This window comes from Eucyclogobius newberryi, unplaced genomic scaffold, assembly GCF_026437365.1.
Source record: "Eucyclogobius newberryi isolate DKJ021-1_F unplaced genomic scaffold, fEucNew1.0.hap1 SCAF_10, whole genome shotgun sequence".
Lineage (NCBI taxonomy): Eukaryota > Metazoa > Chordata > Actinopteri > Gobiiformes > Gobiidae > Eucyclogobius > Eucyclogobius newberryi.
In genome coordinates this window covers 26,493,911-26,516,961 of record NW_027315724.1, presented here as the reverse complement: position 1 = coordinate 26,516,961, position 23,051 = coordinate 26,493,911, and the positions used below count along the sequence as shown (strand labels likewise).

The following is a 23,051-nucleotide window of genomic DNA, read 5'->3' as shown; positions in this document are numbered from 1 at the left end:
ATGCTTTTTATTGACCTTTTTGTTTTTATAAATGCCCTTTACCACAAAGTACAATTTTCATCTGGAACATGGGTAATAAAGTATGTCAGTGATAGGTCTTCGAGTGCACACCTCCCACTGCAGAAACTGGCCAATCACAGAAAAGTCAACAAGCGGCTCATTGAACACATTTTCACTTTTCAGTGAGGACATCATGGCATTCTTCGACTCTGTGCTTTTGGCAGTGCTTGTGTTTGTTCTGCTCTGGCTTCTGGGCAGAAAACAGTCCAGGCAGCTGTGTTTACCCCCAGAGGCCTTCCCCTTGTAGGAAACCTGTTTCAACTGGACAGGAAGTCAGCATACAAATCTGTGGTTAAGGTAAGAATAAGGTACCACTTTTGATGTGGACCCCAGGAAGAATTGTAATAGTTGTGGCAAATAAAGTACAACAATAAAAAATAGCTGATAGTATGTGTGTTTACAAACTGCTCCACACACATACTCTCTCCTTAAGGAATGTTATGAATGTGGCAGAAAGGCAGGGAATGTGGGTCAGGAGTTTCTTTGCTCAATCATAGGTGTTGTTTATCTACAGCTGAGTGAGAGTTATGGCCCTGTGATCATGGTGAACACGGGACTGCAGCGCCGCCGTCTTTATGGTTAGATATGACGCTGTGAAGGAGGCTGCGGTGGATCAGGCAGATTACTTTACTGGTAGAGGGCCACTACCTTTGTTTACTTAAAATCACCTGAGGCTATGGTACCACAGAACTGTTGGGATTATTGAATATGCTTAATTATGGGGCAGCTGCGGCAGTTCACTCTCAGCACTCAAGAGGGATTTTGGGATGGGACGCAAAGGAATGGAGCAGTGGATCCAAGAGGGGAGCACAGACCGGTGGAGAGAATCAAAACCATGAAAGGTATGATACATGCGCTGAATAAATACACACATATATCTTGGCCACAGTGTGTTGATTGGGTTTGCTTCAGATGAATAAATATAATAGTAATAGTATCATGTATGTCATAAAAAATAAAAGTAATAAATGGATAAATAGGTGTCTAGTCCCTGATTCCTGTGGGATCTGTTTCATTCATGTTTGGTAAAATAAACGTAATTGCAAAGCAGAAAATGGATACTCACATATATAAATGCAAATAGGTAATCAGAAAATAAGAAATGAGAAAAAAAAGTTTTATGGTACTTGTCTGTTTTGGTTTTTGTTGTTGAATTTAATTATACATCCAATTTTAAGCACGCTACAGTTTTTCTAAAATACACACATGTTGTTGTTGTTGTTTTAACATACTTCTATAATAAATTAAAATTAAATTGAACTGAATTAAATTAAAGACATGTTTTACTTGGTCAGTGGGGGTGTTTAATGATATTTCATATTTCTTTCCCTTCAGAATTCAGCAAAAAAAAATCAATCCTGGCTGTCCAGACACAAATGCAAAGTGGTCTATTTAATTCAGAAAAATAACTATAATTTTGTAGCTTTCAAAGGTATGATGACCACAACTTCCTGAGCAAAAGTGGAATGCAACCAACCATGTCTGTAATATAAGGTGTAAGTGAATGAAAATGTGTACTACTGTTGTTGCACTGTAAATAATACTCTGCTTACTTTCCCCTCTTCCTTTTAAGGACTGCAGATGGAAGTGAGCCTTCATAGCAATATTCTGATACAAGAATATTTGCCCATGGGTGTTATATAACTTTATATTGTCCTGTTGAATAAATAAATACAAATAAGTAAATGTAATAATAGAAACATTATACAGCAGTTTTCACACTCCATCAACACCAAGTCTGTGCAGAGAACATCTAGTTAGACACTCAACACCTAAAGCAGCCTCAGTATCTGTTTCTGACCCCATCCATCATTTTGTGCAGGTGAACATTTTGATCCTATCTCCTTCCTGAGCTGCTCTGTGTCCAACATCATCTGCTGCCTTGTTTTTGGCCAGCGCTTTTCCTATGACAAGCACTTCTGCAGTACATCACTAACATTCTGATATTGATATGCACTCCCTCTGCCCTTGTCAACATATTTAATTTATAGCAGTTAGAGGGTTCATTTTGTATTTTATGCAAATATATAATTAATTTAGTCAACAAATGATCATGATATTTGTATCATAGTATCATACATAAGTGATCACAGCAATTTGTTTTTAATTTTGCATTACTGTGTCAAACATCTGAGTGTCTGCTAAATTCCTTCACACACCTCACTAGCTTGACTGGAAAATAAAGTTTGTGATTGAAAAGGTGAAAGAGCATGAAGACACCCTAGATCCAAACTCTCCAAGAGATTACATCGACTGCTTCCTTACTAGAGTTTTACTCTTGTTTCCTGGTGGTTGATGACAAAATGTGTCAAAATAATTTAACTGACCCATAAATAGATTGCAATTTATGTTGAGACAAAAAAATAAAGAAAAAAAAATCACTCTTATGTACTCTTTCATACTAAAATAACAAAAAAGGGTAGTGAAGAAATCCAATATCCTTGCATTTAAACAAAACATGTTTAGCTACACTTACTTCCATTACTACCGTAAACAAAAGCTGTAATTTGAGCAGTCTAAAGTGGTGATCAATCAAGGTAGGGTGTCAGTTTGTCAGTGTGCTAATTTGAATCCTCGTGTGGCGTGTGTTAAAGCCACAATGCATCATTGGATCATTGTCAAGACCAGTGCTTGGAGGCATTATATTACTCAGCCAGGCTGAGAAAATATCCTGTAGCTTTCATAGTCATCATTGAACAAAATGGTTGCTAACTCAGCTCATTAACTGTATCACGGTAAAGACTCTAGTGACCCAGAACAAGGTAGCTGATCTTTGTTCATACTAATGTATGATACAGCCTTGCTTAAATTTAAAGCAAAATACATAATGGCATCACAGAAAATATGAAGTGCAAGGTCTAGTCATAAATAGACATAGTAGAAGTTTTAATTGCAAATGGTAAACAAAAACAAGACACTGGTGGCTATTCATACATTTCAGTTACTGATTCACATTACACTTATGTGAGATCCCCAAGTAGTTCAGAATATAAAGAATATAAATAACACAAATTACTTATTTTCCAAGATTAATACACTTTAATCAGTCAAGGTATTTGCTCTTAGTGCAAATAAAACAAGCCAATAGAGGATGGCACATTTGTGGCTTTTAAACATCACTTAACTGAAATGGGCCGATTGCTTCAAGGGAATCATCCATAGTGTATATTATGGTTTTGTAATAACAACTCAATGAATGCTCATACATCATCTGACCTAGATCTAGATGTTTGGAAGATGATATTTATGTTTCACCTGTTTCTTTACATCAGGTGCAGGAGAGAGATTGCTGTGTTGTAACTGTGGCAGGTACTGAGCCTAAAATAAAAATAGGGAATTTATGAGTAAAATATGAGTAAGTAATACAATGTATATCATAGAGATTTATCCAGGTATTACACAATATCATCAGATTAGAAAAAAAATCTTACTGCATTTTCATTAGAAGACCATGTAACTTACCCCTGCTTGTCTGCGCCTGGAGCCCTTGTTGTGGGGTCTCCCGGGGCGCTCGGTCTCTCGGGCCCAGTTGGCCCCTTCCTCCTGGAAGTACGGGAGCGCCAGGATCTCCTCACACGACCGACGCAGAGAAGGGTCCATCACCAGACATGACTGCTCCCACACACAAACACACACAGAATACAAATGTGGATCAATGCATATGTTACTTAGCAAAGATTATCAAATGTCTGTAACCTTGTCAACAAACCAAGCACAATAGCATTAAAATAGAATAAAACAGGCAACAAAGTGAATCACCTGCACAACTTTAATCAGACATTTGATCGATTAAATTGTTAATATAATTCAGTTTTGTGCTGCCTGACTAATATTAAACCTGTATGCATTGTTTACACACCTTCATAACTTGGAGGGCACTAGCAGAAACACCAAAGAAGCGCTTTTCAAGTGGCTCCTGCGTTTGACACAGAACGAAATGAATTAATAATAAAAGTTCAGAGTAACATCCAACACAGTTTCCAAACATTTACCGTTGTGTCTGGTTCAGGAATGCTGACGCCATTGAAGAAAACATTGGACCGAAACACCTGCTGATGTCGGGGGATCAGGTCACCTGGTATGGAAAAGGCAATCATATCAGAAATTATCTTTATAATAATGTTGTATCATTAGCATGTTAAGTCTCTGTTGAGGCACAATATAAATGTATGAGAATGTATCTACAATTTATACTTAAAATACTTGATTCAGCCTCCTGAATCTGGCTGACAGACAGAAAACGTAGACAAATATACAGGTATGAAAAACAATGGTTAGATTAGGTAGATTATAGATTATATAGCTAACGATTAGGCCACCATTGATTGATTTTGCCCACCATTGTTTGTCACTTTATTCAAACTTACCCCCCAAAAACCAACAAAAAACAAAGGTATGGTTTCTGAATGACATGGTTTGATACCTAGAGTCTTTTGAATTAGGTAAAGCTGGTCGACATCAGACTTCCCGGGCCAGAGAGGATTCCCGTTGAGCAATTCAGCAAAGACACAGCCCAGAGCCCAAACGTCCACAGCAGGCCCATACTGCGTGTCCCCCACCAGCAGCTCCGGGGCCCGATACCAGCGCGTCGCTACATAGTCAGTGTAGTCATCCTCCGGCCCGGCTTTAGCACAAAGAGAAAACCAGGGAATACTGAATAATAGACACTAAATAGCAGGTACATTGTAGAGAAAGGGATTACAAGGCTCATTGAATGACTTCATGTTAAGGTATGGAAACATAACACTGAAACCCGAGTGGGCAGAGAGGGTAAACAGAGACACGCCACACACAGGTGCACTAACTGGCTCAATGCTTCTCCAATGGAACTGATTTGCTCAAACGCTGAAAGTGAGGAGGCAGCAGGAGCTGATATAAGGCGTATGCTGAATAAGTCATCAGTGGCACATTAACACTAAACGCTCATAAATGCACTGGCTCTCTAGGTGACATACTCAAGATCCGGGCGAAGCCAAAGTCACACAGTTTGATCACGCCAGTTTTGGTCAGAAGGATGTTTTCTGGTTTAACGTCGCGGTGGATGCACTGGGGAAAAAGTTTAGCAAAAGAAAAGAATGAGGAAAAGGGTTGAGCAATATTTATTGTTAGTGTACATTATGAGTCCAAAAATGCAATGTAATTTTTATGACAGAACGCATAAAATAGACTGAAATAATACTATACTAACACAATGAAAAATTATTAACAATTATTGGGTGGTTCTCAATTAATAAATTGTTTATTTAGTTAGGGAACATTAACAGTAGCATAAAGCAAAGGTAACATTGAAGATGCCCATTATGGGGTCCCATTTTCTTAAATAAAGAAAATGTTACAAAATTGTGAATAACATGGGAAAATGGGCATAGTTAATTAAGTAAAATATTTTTGGTACATACTTTAGTACAACCTTTGTAATATTACTTGAAATAAATAAAAAGTATAAATACATACGTTGTGCTTGTGGCAGAAGTTGACAGCCTGGAGCGTCTGCCACACTATACTCTTGAGCTGGGCCTCGGGAACACTGCACAGACATTAATTACACTAAATTAATAACATCATCAGTATATTATTGACATGTTTCATCCTGTCATTTCAGGTCACGTCCATTTGAATATTGAAAGTGGCTCTCTGCTCCGGTCTCTGATCGCCTGGGTAACCTTAGGCCTGTCACTAGCGGCAACAGTGCCTTTGTTTTCAGGAGCAGCTAGAGTTTCTGCCATACGGCCGAGTGGGAAAAGAAAAATGGCGGCAGAGGCGACAGTTCACAGTGACATTTACATAGAAAGACAAAGTAGCACCATGTTGAAAGTGGATATTATGCAGGAGAAGGTCGCAGCAAACTGTGCATGGTTATTTTGATTTACACGGTCAAGCATATACATTTGAACATGTAAAAATAGATATAAATAAGGTAGCATTTGTACGTATGTATTTATGTGTCAATGATAGTGAAGATAATGATTATGCAAAATTACACATGTACATATAATTGTAGACACTGTATTTTGGTTTTCATAAAATGTTATCTAAAATAATCACAATGTAATTAGAAAGATTACTATTTCACTGACTGTATTGAATTTATTTATTCATTTTTTCTCATTTTAATCTGAAACTTCTTTTTGATGTTCTATATTTGACATTCATGACAGAAAATATATATAATTAAAGGTCTAACTTTTCAGGTGGAGGGACCGTCAACTACTGCTATGTCTGAAATATTCCCCAGTATGACATTCAAACCATCTATCTCCATGGAGACAAACAGATGAGAACAACAAGCTAAGTTACAGGTCAGATCTGTGGAAGGCGACCTCGCTCACAGATTTTATTTTCCCCTATGTATTTTTAAGCAATAAAAAGTAAATCTGTAAATGATTTAATACAAGATAGCTGAATTTAATGTCATACTGTGGAATGTTTCAGGCAATATCATCTCCATGGAGATGACAGATGGCAGACCTGCTACCAGAAAAAGTTAAATCATAGATATTGTATTGTATTGTATGAATAAGCAACAAAAACACACCATGATAATAGGTTATTTTAAATGAAACGCGTAATCAACACTTCTGAACACAAAGTTAGTGACACTTTAACTTCTCAAACTTCATTATAATCTTTCATCCATTTATGCCCAGACAGAGTTAAACTTACCCTCGAGGGTGTTTGTCCAGCTCATTGAGAACGGTCTGTTCACAAAACTCAAAGACCAAATGCAGTCGTCGTTTCCTCCGAAACACCTCCAGTAAATTCACCAAATTCACGTGTTTTAACTGCTGCAATAAAAGCAGAGACACAACAAACATTTAAAATAGAAATGACACCACTATGTGCACAGAGCAAATTTGAATAGGTCTACAAACACAATCTTCACAATCTCACCTTTAACATGCGTATCTCTCTCAAAGCAATCTTCTTAATGACTGGATCGTCTTCAGATTCCACAAACTTCTTGATGGCAACAATCTGACCGGTGTCTCTGTGTCTGCATTTGAACACCACACCGTAGGAGCCCTCACCGATTTTGGCAAGCTTTTCATACTTCTCCATTCTCACCTGGCAGGGGCACACATCAAAGATCACATTGAAAGATTCAGTTGGATAAACATAATAAATAGAATAAATAATGGCTGTGACCGATATGAACTTTTACATAATATTGTATCAGGTGAACTTCACTGAATTCATTACAAAAATAAATCTTCTTAATGAATCAAACTGTTTAAAGTGAGGTGAATAATAATAATAATAATTGAGAGTATTGCTGAAAAAAATAAATACATAATTATATACAAGTACAGCCTAAATTGAGACTTTCTAGAAAAAAACTCCACCAAATCATATTCCAAATCGATAAATGCGCCATCACCACAGCCTAAAGGAGCAGATGACAGTATATCAAGGGATCCTCCACGTTCACTCACTTTTTTGTGCGCTTTATCCTCGTCCAGTGCGTCGCCAGTTTGCAGGATGCGCTCTAGATATTATCCACCATCGAACTGTCGATTCAATCTTCATCTTTTACAAAAATGTTCATATTCGACAAGTAATTGGCTATTCACGAAGGCTCAAGCTCCAAAGGACAACTCCTACGTGTTTGCTCTGCCCTCTGCCACTTCGGCCACAGAGAGAAACATGGGAGAGAATAGAGAGATAGACTGCGCAATGCACGGGACAATTCACCAAACACGCTACGCAGGTTTTAAGACGCAGATGCATAAACTTACGTGGTTTCCAGGGAGGCTGCCGCCGTGTCCTACAGGTGGTGGGCGCAGGTAGGTGCGCGTGAGAGGACGGTTTCCAGGCTGCAATTTGAGATTAAGTCGATTAAGAACTTCATTTATTTTGCCCACGTGATGAATCATTAACATTATTGTCGGACTAAAATAAGTGTCCCTATTAACAAATACACATTTCCATGGTTTTAATCTTAATGTAACGTTTGCGCGTGTTTACATTTATGTCCACCAGATGGCACTATAGATCACCAAGAACCACTGGGGGAAGTGAGGATGCTTTTCTTAATCACTTGCAAGGTAATACTTTCATAATGTTTAATTTTTTTAATGTTATATTTTATTATTTGTAACTATTTCTATTGAATGTTGGTGACGTATAATTGATCAATAAATTATGTATTGTTGGCTGGTACTTTCGAAACAGCAACAATGTGCAGCCAGCCATATTACAAAATAGCAACAAGTCGACAAAAACAGATGCTGCTTGACTCAAACAACCACAAGTTGGTTGATATTTGACTTTCAAAAGGCTCACATTATCCCATTCCCCAAACCAAGGACCAGTGTACTTCATGGCTTTGACAGTTCCTTGTTCCTCACTCATAAGAGAGATATTTTTTGTATTAAACATCTACAATAGCATCAAGCTGACTCTATAGGAGTGTGCCATGTAAAGCTTGTGCATGTCCGTGCCACTCATCAGGCAACAGTTAATATGACAGTGTGCCTCTCTACTGAGCTGGTGCTTCCTGGTGAGGACAGGAGCAGAGCAGATCTGTGTTAAACTGCAGATGTTTTACACTGCGGCCGTTACCCTCATTTCCTGGGCGGAGAGAGCTCCCCACACTATTAGACCTGTAACAGGAACCAGAGAGCAGTTTGGGGGAGGGAGGAAGAGAGGGAGGCAGAGCAAGAGAGTGTAAAGGAAAAGATATCTAAGCCTACAGCACCCGCAAATCACTTTGTCACCAGCAAGCTCTGACAAGCTCTGGGAGAGAGAGGCAGCGAGCGAGTTAAAAACAGAGGAGCAGGAGTCAGGAGCTTCACATGAGGAAGAATATAGCAACTTCATGGACAGAGGGCAATGACACAAGGCTGACCCAGACCAGTGAGAGCCAACTATGACTGCAACTGCTGGAGTTACTGCGCCTGATTTCTGGAGGTCCTCAAGATAAGTCCTGCCAAACTTAATGCAAAATTTGAGAGAACTGTGAAGTTAGACATGTCATATAGTGCAAACAAAAACACTGAGATTTGAATGAGAGTCTTTTGTACAAATACAGTTGATCACATGCTGTTATGCTAAAAAAGAGGTAGTCAGTCTGGTGCATTGTGTGTGTGTGTCAGATGTTTCCTGACAGCACACTTAATAACGGTGTAGTGTGACTGCAGTTGAAAGTGATATGATTAAATTCTCTCTTGTGGCAATTTGATCGCCCCTGAGTTAATTCAAGTTTCCTGAGAAGTTTTTCTGATCTTGAAGGACTGAGAGGTCATCTGATAACATTTCAAATAGTACAGAAAATTCACAACAAAAACAGTGAACATTATTTAAAAAAAAACATAACTAATGTATTATCTTGTTAAGTAAAGTCTGACTTCATCCTGCTGGGTTAAAACTGTACGAAACCAGCGTAAAAGTGGCTAAATCATTCAAGAATTGAGCACTCGCTGCACAATATGACATATAGATAGGCTTTGTAGTAGCATTTGACAGCTCGACTCTGGGCATGCTTCACTGTTTGGGAAGTCAGTGTGTTACCTGCACAGTTGAGTCACTGACTGGCTCATCTCTAGAAGCCTGTCTGCCCACTCCTAGGATTTCTTCCACCTGCTCCCATGCAATGAAGTCAGAGGAAGTACTTTTACAGCGGACTGCATTGCCACAATTTGCCAACCTGGGTCACTGAACATTTTGGGACTCTCCACACTGCTTTGACTATTCTGCTACATGTAAACACCTTGCGTCAGTAACACCTCCTTCTTCGGTGATTCACTGTTCCCTAAGCATCCTAAGTTGAAGGGGGCAGTGGCTGAGAAATAATTAAAAAGTCAGTTGGTGCTTGTGTCACTGCGTCGACACCATGAGGGTCCTCTTCATGATCATAATGGCAGTGTATTTTGTAGAAAAAGTCAATTCTATGTCAACATGTAAGACATTAGACCTAGAGATGGTCAAGAAAAAACGAATTGAGGCAATTAGGAGCCAGATTCTCAGTAAACTACGTCTGCCTAAAGAACCGGAGCAAGACCAGACTGAAGACGAGGACGAGATCCCAAGCACACTGATGTCCCTGTACAACAGCACCAACGACCTGCTGAAAGAGCAGCAGGCACAGGCTCCCACAGACATCTCCATGGAGCAGGAGGAGGAGGAGTACTTCGCTAAGGTGCTGCACAAGTTCAACATGACTGGTAAGTGCAGAGAAAAGTCATGAACCATCATTTTTAACTGCAGTAGGGCTGGCCAATATGACAAAAATATATAGTGTATGAAGATTGTCTGTGTAATCCCTCAGTCGTCCAGGCAGGTTCCACAGACAAAAGAAAAACTTATTCTGACAACTATACAATGATACCTTGATGCGAATCAATACTAAAACTAGAATTTTACCTTTTTGAATAGTTTTAGAATGGTCTTGATCTATATCAGAACTAGTATGAGACAACATAATATAAAATAAATTACGATTATTTGTAGACTAAAATGTTTATTCATTGTGGTATCAGGATCAGAGTATGTAGCCATTTCCATAGTATTCAAATTTGAAGTTTGAAATGACTGTATATAAGACATAAGACCAGTGTATATAAGACAAAAGGTTTGTTTGTGTCTTTATTTTTTACTGTGATAAATTAATTTACGGTGCTGCCCAGTGGTCTAGTGGTTAAGGATCTGTGTGCGGCCGGCCACGGCATTGTGACTTAAAATCCTGACAGTTTGCTGCAATCCATTCTCTTATTGCTGTTCACGCTGGACTGTCCTGTCTAGAAAAGCTAAAAAATCCCTTGAAAAAGACAAAAGGATTCTAATTTCTCAGCCCAGCCCAACCCAACAGTAATTTGGTTCTGTTTTCTTCTAAACATTAACCAAACTCAGCTTCTTGTGTCAGCATTTTTTGCATCATTTGAGATGAATTAAAGTTAACAAATCTATCATTATGATAAATGGGCTTAAAATCTGTTACAAATGTCATTATATAAATTTTACTAGACAACTGCTCCTGCCCAAATGAGTAATCCCTGACCTTTTAAATAGCGCCAAAATTCCCAAAACACGTGTAATGTTTCTCATCTCATCCCAATATCTTGAGGAGGGCTCCAAAGTTCAGAGATCACAGGCGTTACAAGTTAGCAGGGCAGTTTGTTACATCTGGACTGAAGATTTGAGTGGGTTTCGTTATATCAATGGCATTTTTACTGCTTATTAACATCACTCCTGGCTCGAGTGCATATGCTGTTTGTTCAGCCAACAGAAAATATGGCAATAATTGTGTGTGTGAAGACTGACGGTAAACATATCTTTTTCACTCTTTCTTTGCTCAATTGTTCTCTACATGCCTATACTACTCCCCGAGAGGCAGGCGTTCACACTATCCCTGTCTTATCCACCACTTCAAAAGAGATGTGAGTGGATGGACCATAACTAGGAATCAGCAGCCCCAGGAGAGAACAAAGGTGCTTTCAAAATAAGTGGCAGGATTTGGTTTTGCTCAGATGAAAACCAAAGGACGAGCAACCAAACAAAGCTCAGATGAGAGAAGACCAGAATAAACTCCTTCACCCTCACCCTGCTGTCTCTCCGGCCTCGCTCCCTCAGGGAAATGGGGTTTTCCTGTAACTTGAGCTTTGGATTCTCCCATACTAACCCTGCCACTTGTTCTCAATAGGCCTTCATCCCAACTCTGCCCATGATCATTTGTATACTTTATATTACATTTCACTTCTATGTTGTTTTAGTTCGGGTTTTTTCTTTGGCTTGTTATAGCGATTGCATGTTTGTGACAGGGCAGCTGAACAGGAAGGAAAACTGTCTGATAGAGTGACTCTGGCGCTAGTGATGCCCATGGGAAGCATGTGCTTCCTTACCCTGTGGAAATGCCAGAAACACCCAGCCCAGTTCGATGGCTATTTGCTATTGTAGAGTTAGGTTGCACAGTTATGTTTAAGATAGAGTTTCAGTGACTTGTTAAAACAAATTAAATAGGATTAATTGTAAAAGTATTTTAGGCTAGTTTAGGGTGTATATAATCTATCCTGGTAGTACATGTGCAATATCCAGATTAAGTTTTATTTTTGTCATTCCCAGAAAAAAAAAAAAAAAACACTAGACCTACAGAACACTTTGAAGTCTGGATATATGCATTGCAAACGATTTTTCCTTGTAGAGCACTCTCTGTTGCCTAGGGTGGTGCGTTTCTGTGGAAAGCCCTTTATTAGCATTAGTCCATCATTTTAATTTTGTGGTGGATTATAAAAATCCCAAAGTAACAAAGCATTCCTATTCCATTTTACTAAAGAGGATGTGCTCCCTCAACTGAAAACGCTCCAGTTGAATTAATCACATTAAAAGATTTACATTTAATCAGCCAAATCGATCACTGGGTTTATTATAGCTTTTATAAGTAATAATTACTTATTACTTATAAAAGCTATAATAAACCCAGTGATCGATGAGTGGGTTGTAAGGTGGAGCTGAGCGTATCAAGGAGGCCCAGTGCTGGAATCTGGTTCCTCCCTCGGGTAATTACAGAGCTACCTGCCACAACAGCTGTCCTGGGCTTACCTGCCATAGGCCCTGATTCGACAACACAAATCCCTCCACACCCAAGATAGTACACACCAGTCTATCCTTACCCCCACAGTGTTTATCCATCTCTTAAATTGCAGCACTTAAGACTGATATAGGACATTACATATACATTTATCTACAAAACAGTCTCAATCTTTTCAAGCAGCAAATTTGGTCTTAAACATAATTTTTTTCTGTGTTTTAGTATCAAACCCTAACATACAGATTATTATATTCTGCATTTTGTTCATTGTAAACAACAATAATGATCTAAAATGAGTCAATAATAGAAACAGGTCTATTAACTTCCTGTTCAAAACTGCAAAACTGAGAGACCTCGCTTTCATTGCATCTCACCGTAGCAGCAGGTATATTTATGCATGTTTTTTAGGATTGAAAATGTATGACCCATTTTTTCTGAAGTACAGAAAATAGGGCAAAGATTGGGAAATACACTGAAATACAATTTTGAAAAAAACATCCGTTTAAAACTCTACAAGTATCAAAAATGAGGTTGGGGTTTACCTTGTCTGAATAGGAAAAAGGGAAGACCGTTATAACATGATTAAAAGCTCATAAAAGTATATTTCACATAAAATGTTGAGTAAATATGTATTAAAAGAAGATTAAACTTAAATGTTAACACATCCAAAAAAAAATGTCTTAGTTAGTGCAACATTTAAAACTAAATATCCTTGAATAAAACTCCCAAAAAGTATCCTCAAATAATCAAAGGAGCATAGTTTTGCTGTTTCTTCAATCAAAAAAACTACTCTACTGGAGAAGACAAGATTTTCTTAATCTAATAAAGTATCGCGTTACATGATTTACACACATGCACTACAGATTGAGAAAGAACTTGTCAAGTACACTCCCCTATTTATTTTTTGCAAAGGCCCATAAGAGTCTACAAAATTATGTTAAATTAGCAGACATGTATTATACCGTAATAACTGCAGATAAGTCTGTCACACTGCAGCCAAGACTTCTGAGGGAAGTGATCTTATTTCCTGTTTTGCAAGCACTTCTCTAACCTTTAACACATTTTTATACTCATTCAAACTCACACAGAACTTGACCTCTTTGATGCATCATTCACTCAGTACAGCGCGGTGTGACTACATATTCACTTTCTTCTTTATGGGTGGACCCAGTAAAATGCCATTTCATTTCCCAGAGCCCTTTTCACTTGTGTGGTTTTGCTGGAGATACACTACAGTATATATACAGCTCGTAAATGATGGAGGCAGCTGGGATGTGGAGGATCCTGGTACGGTCTTGGCCTGAGTCGGCAGAACAAGTATGTTGTAGATTCATGCAGTAGTTCTGTCGAGTGAGTGATTCCTGGATTTGAGCGCAGAGTATGTGCTGTTGACAAGCTGAGACACAGTGAAAAGTGAAATGTCTTGGGCTCACACCCCAATCTCCAATTTCTCTGTAACCTACTTCCCGTTCTACCCCGCACATGTATGCTAAATTCACATAAGAGCAATTATTTTTGTTTTTGTTGGATTTGCTCTTATTTTCTCTCTTCACACAGGTTCTTCTTACACTTAGCTTATTGCACGTAATCTTTTTTTAATATTGCAATGGTAGATTTATGGAGTTGAAGCCCTCACTTGGCTCTGGTTTTCCTCAAACTTTGCAGAAGGAATGTTCTTGCTGTCAAGATATGGTCAAACCGTGAAATTAAGTCTTATTACAGTAAAACAACTTTGCGGAGGAGATAACCACCGGAGGAGGAGGAGGAGATTTAACAGGAGTTAACTAAAGAATCAGGCTCATTATATTTAACGAACAAGCCCAATTATGCAACTTATGTAAACATTTAGGGTATTTGGGACAATTTAGGCTCGTAATTTTAATGTGGTCTTAAAACAGCATAGCAAAACACGTTGTTACGCTGAAAGAGTATGTTCTAATCTTTGTATTGTTGGAAGACTTTCTATATGCTTTATAAAGAAATATGTATATGTTTGTTTATTTAATTAAAGGTGTCTTATGTCTGATGGGGGTCTGCCCATGTTCTTGTTTTGACGGCAGTGTTCCACAGTATGGCAGTATTTATTTTGCATTCATTCTATTCCAAGTGTTTTTATTGCAAAGAAAATACGTAGCCTCTCCACAGATCTAACTTGGTGTCACCTGCTTGTCTCCATGGAAAGATAAGTTTAATGTGATACTGTGGAACATTCCAAAGTTGAAAAGTGAACCTTTAAGTTAATTTAAAAGTTGCTATCCTAAGCAAAGAGACGAGTTGAAGAAATGCGGCTATTAACATGTTCTCGTTTTCTTTTGTCACAGAAAAAGGCAACAATGAGACGACAAAGAACTCCAAAAGCGTCTCCATGTACTTCAACATGGCAGACATTCGGACCAGTGTGGGAGACTACCGGCTGCTCACCACGGCCGAGCTGCGTATGCTCATCAAACAGACTGTTATCCCCTTAGAGCAGCGCGTGGAGCTGTACCAAGGAGTGGGTCCGTCCGCACGTTACCTGGCGTCCAGATTCATCACCAACCAGATGAAAGACAAGTGGCTGTCCTTCGACGTCACAGAGACACTGCAGAGCTGGTTAAAAGGCAGTGGTGAGAAGCATCAAATCTAGTCGTTTTATATGTAACAATTTAGATTACTGCGCGAAGACACATCACAATTTCACACTGCAATTATTGACAACACTATGTCCTAATTACAGTGAAATACTTTCCTTCAGATTCTAATGTATTTGTATTCCTCTAGTAAGTGACCAACTGTATGAAATTGAACTTTCTATGTGATCAAGTAATATAAAATGCACATTATACATTTATACATTACGTTTTTTGGAGTCTCATTAATATAGTTTTTCTGTTCTTATAATCATCTTGTGTTAGTCATTTAACCAAATATTAATTCCTAACTTTGGCCAGTTGAAGCTCAATTAACCTGTTGATATTTGTGCGGCAGAGGACGAACAGGGCTTTCAACTCCGGCTCTTCTGCGAATGCAACTATGCAAGTGTGGACAGCAGCTTCAGTTTTGCCATTTCTGGGATTAGCAATGGGAGAGGAGACCAGGCAAAACTAGAGTCGATAACAAAACAAATGCCTTACATCCTCACCATGTCCATCCCTCAAAATGTCAGCAGCCACCTCACCTCACGCAGGAAACGCTCCACAGACTCAAAGGACACCTGCACAGCGTAAGGAAGAGTTTTATTGCCTATTATTCAATTAACTAAATTACTTGACAACTTGTTTGCTCTGGCAATGACATAATGGTGTCCAAAAAAGACACCATGGCTATTCTCACCCTACACTGTCCTGTCAAATATCAAATAAAACCTAAGAGGCACAGAAAACCTATTTTAATATAACTTACTAGAATACTAAAATAAAAAGTAATAGTTGAGGTTTCAAAGAAAAAATTCTCACATGTGGGTAATACTATAATACTATAATACTCAAGTAGAAGTACAACGTAGAGGAAACGAAAAGTATTAAGTAAAAGTACTTGGGGAAACTATTACCTGTACTCAAGTAAAAGTAACTGTAAGAGTGAATGTCTACCATAATTTATAATTTGAAGTTTAACACAAAAAAAAAGAACTAAACCAAATCATTATCTGGCAGAGAAACACAAATGTTCAAATCATTTAGTATTGTAAACATAAAGCTTTTTACAGATGTAGATTAACTCACAGTACGAAGAGGAGCCATTTACTGTCCTTCTCTAACATTATCAGTTACTTGGTCAACTTGTCTCACAGAAGCGGTATGCTTTGCACTTCTTATTAAATCTCGGCCAGCTTGTGTCCAAACGGGCCTTCTTGGCTACTATTTAAACCTCTGTGTGGGGAAAGCCATAGGCACAGACTTAAATAATACTAGCACAATGTGTGGAGTATTAAAGTCGCAGAGTCCCGGACTGAAGGTAAATAAACTTCTACTGCCTCAGACATCCAGAGTCTCCTGCCTCTTCTTACAACTCTAGGACTCGTTAGTAAATGTAACTGACTCCTTCCTATAGACTTACTGGAGAACTGAAGAAAAAAAACGGTAGCAATTACAGCTGTCTTCATGCTCTTTCGTCATTTGGTCATGGAACACACTGTACAATAATAACTAGTACTAAATACTGATATGCTTTACTTGACTTGTTAACACTTCTGTCCTTAGCCAGACCGAGACATGCTGTGTGCGGCGCTTGTACATTGACTTCAGGCGGGATTTAGGATGGAAGTGGATAAACAAGCCCACAGGTTACCACGCCAATTACTGCATGGGCTCCTGCACCTACATCTGGAACGCTGAGAACAAATATTCACAGGTATGGACTAGTATTTTTGAGCAACACTTTTTGGACTAATGTGTTTTTTATGACTTAGCTATTAAAATGTGTTTGGCGCTGATTGCGTTAGTGAAATTCATGCTCAGTTGGGGTTAGCTGTTGCTTGAGCGATATTTAATTGTTTACAGATCCTGGCCCTGTACAAACATCACAACCCAGGAGCCTCAGCCCAACCGTGCTGCGTTCCCCAAACCCTCGAGTCACTGCCAATTATCTACTACGTGGGCCGGCAACACAAGGTACCGATACCACATCACAGAGCTTGTCATGTTACTGCCATGTGTTTGAAGACGAGTTTTAATATTGGTGTTGATTTTCACTTTTAGCTGGAGCAGCTGTCCAATATGATCGTGAAGTCCTGTAAGTGCAGCTAAAAATACGTGGTGGCGTGGAGCATTGGCACACAAGGATATACAACTGAGAAGGATGAAAGAGTTTTGTTTGAGACTCAAGGCACCGACAAAGGGAATATTTAAAGCCATCTGGATCTGTTGTGGTCCAGTTTTCCTCCTGTGAACCGGGACATTATTGTTATGGATGCAGACGAAAGCTTCAGTATAGGTAGTATTTTCCATGTCTGAACTGACCTGCCACTGGTCAAAATATACATGTTGAAACTAATTTATTTTGTAGATGAAAAGTGCATTTTACCTTTATTTTTATTACAAAATGTGGATAAAGCCTGGACCAAATGAACTTTGATGGAAGAAAAGCCATTTCTTTAGGGAATTTTAGACTTCCTCACAAGGTAGCTTATTTATGGTGCTTTAACCGAGGTATGGAATTAAACGCTGCCGTGAAAAATACCTGTAATGCTGCAGGTGGTGAAGGCAGCAAAGGGACTGTCCAACTGAGGGGAATTCCTACATCTGAAGTTACTGACTGACAGAGCAATCTTTCACAAACATCCATCACCTTCACTTTCACTAATGTTATCGTTTGTTAGTCCGCTGTCATTACTATCCATGCCTATTGTAAATGAGTTTGTTGCCTTTATGGTTTACAGCGTCAGTTTTGGTTTAAATGAAGAGCAGATATCACATATTAGTTCTATCATCATAGCAGAAGTTAATTTCAGCACAAATCAGAAACTTTCATCCGAAGGTCAAAGATGTACTATGCACAGGAAGGTTTACGATTTTTAAATGCACTTAAGATTTGTACTGGCAAAAATGTTAAAATATGAAATAAAGTAATTGTTGTTTGCATTTTCTGAGAGTAATATTGGGGCAAAAAGGTGTGCACAAACTTTACCCTAATATCTCAAGTGTAAGTCACAATGCCATGTACAAACAAATTGTATACAAAAGCCAGACACTAATACTACAAGACCATTCATTCTCTTTTACCCATGTACCAAATTTGAAAAAGAATATATTTTTCAAGTGGTCTACCTTCTTTTGTGAAGCAAACAAAGCAATTGACTAAACTGTAAAGATCCCAAAGCCTGAGAACCACTAAATTATAAGTAGTACTTCACAAGGAATAGCTGGACATTTAAACACATAGGGTTTTGAAATTAATTGCAGGCATAAAACTCAATCCGCTGGGATAGAACTAAAAAGAGCTGGGAGAAAGTGCTATTAAAAAGTCAAATTTGAAGCTGTACAAGGCCATAAAGTGTTATGGCACTGGGCAGTTGTAAATCATACAGAGTTACAGGTGTGTGGTGGGACACCTGGTAAAGTGGCCAATATACACCCCATGTCGGAGTTCACCTGCTCTTATAACTTTAACTATTTGGAGGGTTTTCACTACTGCCCCGTGTGACACCTCTACCTCCACCCTGGCCGCCCCACCCCTCTTCAGCACTCAGGGGATTACTGGCAGCACATGAGGCTGGATGGGGAATGAGGGGAGCAGGTCTGGGCGCGTTGGTAAGCTATAGTCTTAAGGGCAGTGAGTGACTGCATGGAAAATTAAACACACACACATGCACATCAACCCACTGACACCCCACTGACGCTGAAGCATGTCAACATCGAATACTTTACATGTCAAGCTTCAGACTAGAGAATATTGTCAGGGTCCCTCCGCATCAAGTGACAGTGAGGTGTGCGGGCTTGTTCCATAGCTCAAAGCAAGTCTCTGCACTTGTTTGTCTCCAGGAGGGTAATTTTGACAACACAATCTGCAGCCATGCATGTCATGTCATAGCATATTTTTACATTAAAGAAAAAAGGATAATGTTTTAGGCTTTTCCTTGTGTTTCACTTGTAACTCAAGAGTTTTTTTCCCAGGTTACTGATTCATTCAAGGTATTGCAGCTTAAGACATTTGGCGCATAATTAATACTGATTTGTACACCTCAGCTTGGTATTTCAGAATCAAAATCACAATCAGAAAGGGGTTTATTGCCATTGTCAGTGAACAGAATATTAAAACTAGGAACTTGCTTTGGCATTAAGGTGCAAATAGTAGAAGAATATATCAAAAAGGCCATGCATAAAATTCAAAATATAGAAATAAAATAGACTTGGTGTAACTTAGATTAATAGTGTATCATGTATCCTGCTCATAATAGCATTATTGTTGATAAACCAGACAGATGTTACAGGCTTGTTAATGAACAATAGGCACTGTGTAAAGCTGCCAGCTAAGACGAAACTGTATTGTTAAGGGTTTTTCCTAGAGACAGAGTCGTTACTATAAGCAAACAGGAAAAGAACAAGGGTTATTTTGAAATATAAAGAAGATTTCCATTCATGAAAGTCCCTGTGTCGCGACCTGTTTCACTTTCACCGCACAAGAGAAACAAAAAGGACGAATGTCAAGAGGCTCATAAATCCCCCATGTTAATGCAACTGTCCCAGGGGGAAGTCAGAAAGCAGGACCGTCCCACTGTGGATCATGTTCGTCTCTCCGCAGCTGCTTCCTCTAAGGCCCAAGGGCTTTTGAAAGGGACAAACTGTGAACACCTCTCGAGTGTTCAGCAAAACCCATCACACTGCACGCCAACAATGTAAAGAAGGCCACTTGAAGCCCTTGTGTTGCGTGCTAGTGTTCCAGAGGAGAGGGGCAGAGGAGAGAGCTGTTCCCGTGTTTCAAGTCCAAACAGGTGTTCCGTTTAACATTAACAGGACACACGTGCCGACTTTTTATGAACCAATGAGTAACAGGAACATTGTTGTTGTGGATAAGTCATTCACTTTTCGCATAATTGCTTCTTTAATTACAGACATGTGTATTCTCATTTAACTAGCTCTGCTTTATGTAATTCCTGAATCATCTTTCCTTGTAGCCTTTGAGGTAACATCTGCCATAGTAAACACATGCAGTGGAATAGAGTCCTTATGCCTCTCTGCAAAACAGCAGTGACTTGTGTTCAACATGTTCAATATTTGCAATAATATGTGGGGCTGGGCGATACAACAATAATTCATATTGATCACCATTTTCAAAACAAATGAAAATAGCTTTTATCATTAATTTCCTGAACAGCAAACAAGAAAAAAATTCAATAATGGCTTTTAATGGATCAAATTTCTTACTCTAAAATCTGTACTTTGCTCCATATGCTTCTGCTTTACTGAGGTCTGGCTGTGGACTTCTCGAAAAAAAAGACCCGAGCTGATCATTGATGAGATGACAAAATCGATCGATCTTGATTAAAATTCGATCAATTGCACAGGCCTAATTATACATCCCATAATCTTTGGCCAAACGTGGTTGTTAGAAGTAGATCAGTGCAGCGACACAGTGGCTTTGGATGGGACAGGTTCTGACCTTAATAACAGAGGCTGGTGTCCTGCTGCTGCTCAGCTCTGCTCCAAAAACACACAGCTGCCCAGGGCCATTGTTGCTGCAGGTGCTCATTCTCTGTGGACACGTTCATAGACCAAAATATACACCTCTTCCTTCTCCTGTAACTACCACAATGCTGTAACTGGACTGGGCTTATTTAAGTATTTATTTTCATTTGCCCATCACCAATTACATTTAAAATATTTTGTATATAATGCGTCATACAAGTTAATTATTCAACCGCCTACGGCTTATTGTAGTAGAGGAAAACTCCCAGCTAGTACAAAGGAAAAGATAAACATTGGTCCACAAAATATATTATCCCATCTATTATTTGTTGAAGGATAAGTAGATATAGTAATTATTGTGACAGGTCTAATCTTAGTTGCCTGGAAAGACCAGAATGAGGTATCTCTATATTTCCAATACCATAAAGAATTGAAGTGTGTATCCCAGGTAATAATCTTAGCTCTTCCTGATGATTTCCTAATTTGTACTGTCTAGTCCAATTATAGTAAGATATAAAATAGTAAGAATTAAAAAAATGGTCATGGCATTAAAGTAAGACAGCTATGGTATTGTACACACGGAGGTTGATGATAGTCCTTTGGATACTTTTCTATAATATCTTAGGCCTATTTGTGTCTGAAAAGGTGAAAGGTCCCTCCACCTGTCATAAAGCCCGTATCACTCCACTGACACCTGTAGGTTAAATCGCAGATGTTTATCAGCACCTGAGTCAGCAGACCATGTCTTGTTCTACATCTTTCTCTCTCATCACCTTGCCAACTCTTTGAAGGTGCTCCACAAGACAACAGACATGTGATGGATGAGGATAAAACAAATGTAGAGGGAGGAGAACGTTCAGACCACACATGTTTTATAATTAAGTTGACATTTAACATGGAATAATGAGGTTAATCACTTCTAGCCGATGGTTAGGTACTTTTGGGATCGTGAACATAACCAGTAGCTAACATCATTGTTTAAATACCCAGTGGATCAAAGTCAAAGGAGAAACTCTAACTCTCTTCAAAGTGAAAAGTACAAAGGGAAAGTATGATAAACAATGTGTGAGCATCTGAGTGGTTTTAAGTCCTGACTCATAGACAGGACCTTAGCAAGTGTTTTCTAAAAAAGGAAAGGTACCTACCAATTACATTAGGAGATGATGCCCCTCCTTTCCTTCCTGCTCTTTTCTCCTTTTCTTTCTCTGCGTCATTGGGGCACAAGACCAACGCCAGGCCCTTTGATAACACACATCGAGGGTCCATTCGGACTAAGAGGAATTTCTGAGTAACTGTGTAATCGGTCAGACCAAATGGAGCATGACGACGGGACGGGGGAAGGAAGCTGGATAGTCCCTTAGCAGCCTGATAAATGACAGTAGGAAATACCCTCGTAATGTAGCTTTAATAAAGAGCGACAGTGGCTCAGTGGTTAGAGCAGCTTGTCCACCAAACACAACGGGGGGATACTTAAACACTTGAAGTAATTTGAAAGGTGCTAGTGTTTCCTAATCCAAGTGCTAATTGTTCCCTTGGAGTCACCAAAATAGAGAATTACCAGCCTGTAGATGACATTCGTCACATTTTTAATGGCTCATGTTCAAACAAATGTTTTAAGTTTTAAATTCATATTAGCCTATACATGAAAAGTGGCCAAAATCTGCAGCAATGGCTCATTGCGTAAAACTGATAGAGCAGCTCAATTATTTAAATTGATTGATAAAGGCAAGAAAGAGAAAAAACAAAGGCTAATGTACTCTTGTACTATTTGTTTGAAAGCATTTCTAAGCTTGGGATAAATCATATGTTTTGTTAAAAGTAAGCCACCAATGAGCCCTTCAACATTTATTAACTACTACTACAAAAGATGTCATGAGCTTTTTGTGCTTTTACACTTTTTTTTAATCTACACATTTTTTTTCTGACTTTTAAAACCTCTGGTCTGGAATTGTTTTTTTTTTTGTACCACGGCTGTAGTGTAATTACTGTAAAAAAGCATTAATCATTTTATTTAATTTTTATGTCAGGGGTTCTTTAACTTTAAACTCAAAATACCTCTTTAAATTCAAAATACTTTTGTCTTAATGTTCATTCATCCAGGTTTGAGACTAGCATAAAGACAATTAATAACATAAGGAGAATGCGGACTCCCTTGTGACTATATTCTTACCATACACTACAAGATCCGCCAGCAGTGGTTACTTTGGTCCAGACCAGTGACCAGTGAGTTACAGCGGCTGATAAAAGTGCAGGCATGCTGTGGCCAGCTTTCATGTATCTGTAAACCCCCCTGGTGAGCTGGACTGAACCAGAGCCCTGACCCTCAGCGGCAGGAGTAAACTATGCTCAATCACACACTATTTGTC

The 23,051-nt window shown here is 38.8% G+C and overlaps 2 protein-coding genes and 1 pseudogene across 3 annotated transcripts; 2 read left to right on the top strand and 1 right to left on the bottom strand.

The window, feature by feature from the left end:
- The first annotated feature begins 68 nt into the window (after nt 1–68).
- On the top strand, nt 69–2,004 carry LOC140369856 (cytochrome P450 2F3-like; annotated as a pseudogene).
- Nucleotides 2,005–2,929: 925 nt separating this feature from the next.
- On the bottom strand, nt 2,930–7,702 carry LOC140366109 (cyclin-dependent kinase-like 1). Its single transcript, XM_072452785.1, has 10 exons — nt 7,494–7,702; nt 6,952–7,125; nt 6,724–6,845; nt 5,515–5,587; nt 5,016–5,106; nt 4,484–4,684; nt 4,053–4,135; nt 3,920–3,976; nt 3,523–3,672; nt 2,930–3,378 (listed from the first exon to the last, which is right to left on the bottom strand). The coding sequence occupies exons 2-10, from the start codon at nt 7,117–7,119 to the stop codon at nt 3,283–3,285; spliced, it is 1,041 nt and encodes a 346-aa protein (XP_072308886.1). The 5' UTR covers nt 7,120–7,125; nt 7,494–7,702; the 3' UTR covers nt 2,930–3,282.
- Nucleotides 7,703–9,432: 1,730 nt separating this feature from the next.
- On the top strand, nt 9,433–18,141 carry tgfb1a (transforming growth factor, beta 1a). Of its 2 annotated transcripts, none has more exons than XM_072452774.1 (6): nt 9,433–10,223; nt 14,911–15,189; nt 15,551–15,785; nt 16,762–16,912; nt 17,062–17,172; nt 17,260–18,141. In XM_072452774.1, exons 1-6 carry the CDS (start codon nt 9,893–9,895, stop codon nt 17,305–17,307), a joined length of 1,155 nt encoding a protein of 384 aa, XP_072308875.1. In that variant the 5' UTR covers nt 9,433–9,892; the 3' UTR covers nt 17,308–18,141. The 2 variants fall into 2 exon arrangements, with proteins under 2 accessions (XP_072308875.1, XP_072308868.1); XM_072452767.1 differs by having other exon boundaries at nt 9,434–10,223; nt 14,905–15,189.
- Nucleotides 18,142–23,051: the final 4,910 nt, after the last annotated feature.

Bases quoted from the DNA above. Each gene is read 5' to 3' on its own strand.
- tgfb1a (XM_072452767.1), top strand. From the start codon at position 9,893: ATGAGGGTCCTCTTCATGATCATAATGGCAGTGTATTTTGTAGAAAAA. The intron at 10,224-14,904 runs GTAAGTGCAGAG...CTTTTGTCACAG, and splicing joins GCACAAGTTCAACATGACTG to AAAAAGGCAACAATGAGACG. The intron at 15,190-15,550 runs GTGAGAAGCATC...TTTGTGCGGCAG, and splicing joins GAGCTGGTTAAAAGGCAGTG to AGGACGAACAGGGCTTTCAA.
- LOC140366109 (XM_072452785.1), bottom strand. From the start codon at position 7,119: ATGGAGAAGTATGAAAAGCTTGCCAAAATCGGTGAGGGCTCCTACGGT. The intron at 5,107-5,514 runs GTATGTATTTAT...CTTTTTCCCCAG, and splicing joins ACTTCTGCCACAAGCACAAC to TGCATCCACCGCGACGTTAA. The intron at 4,685-5,015 runs GTATGTCACCTA...TTTGTGCTAAAG, and splicing joins TGGCTTCGCCCGGATCTTGA to CCGGGCCGGAGGATGACTAC.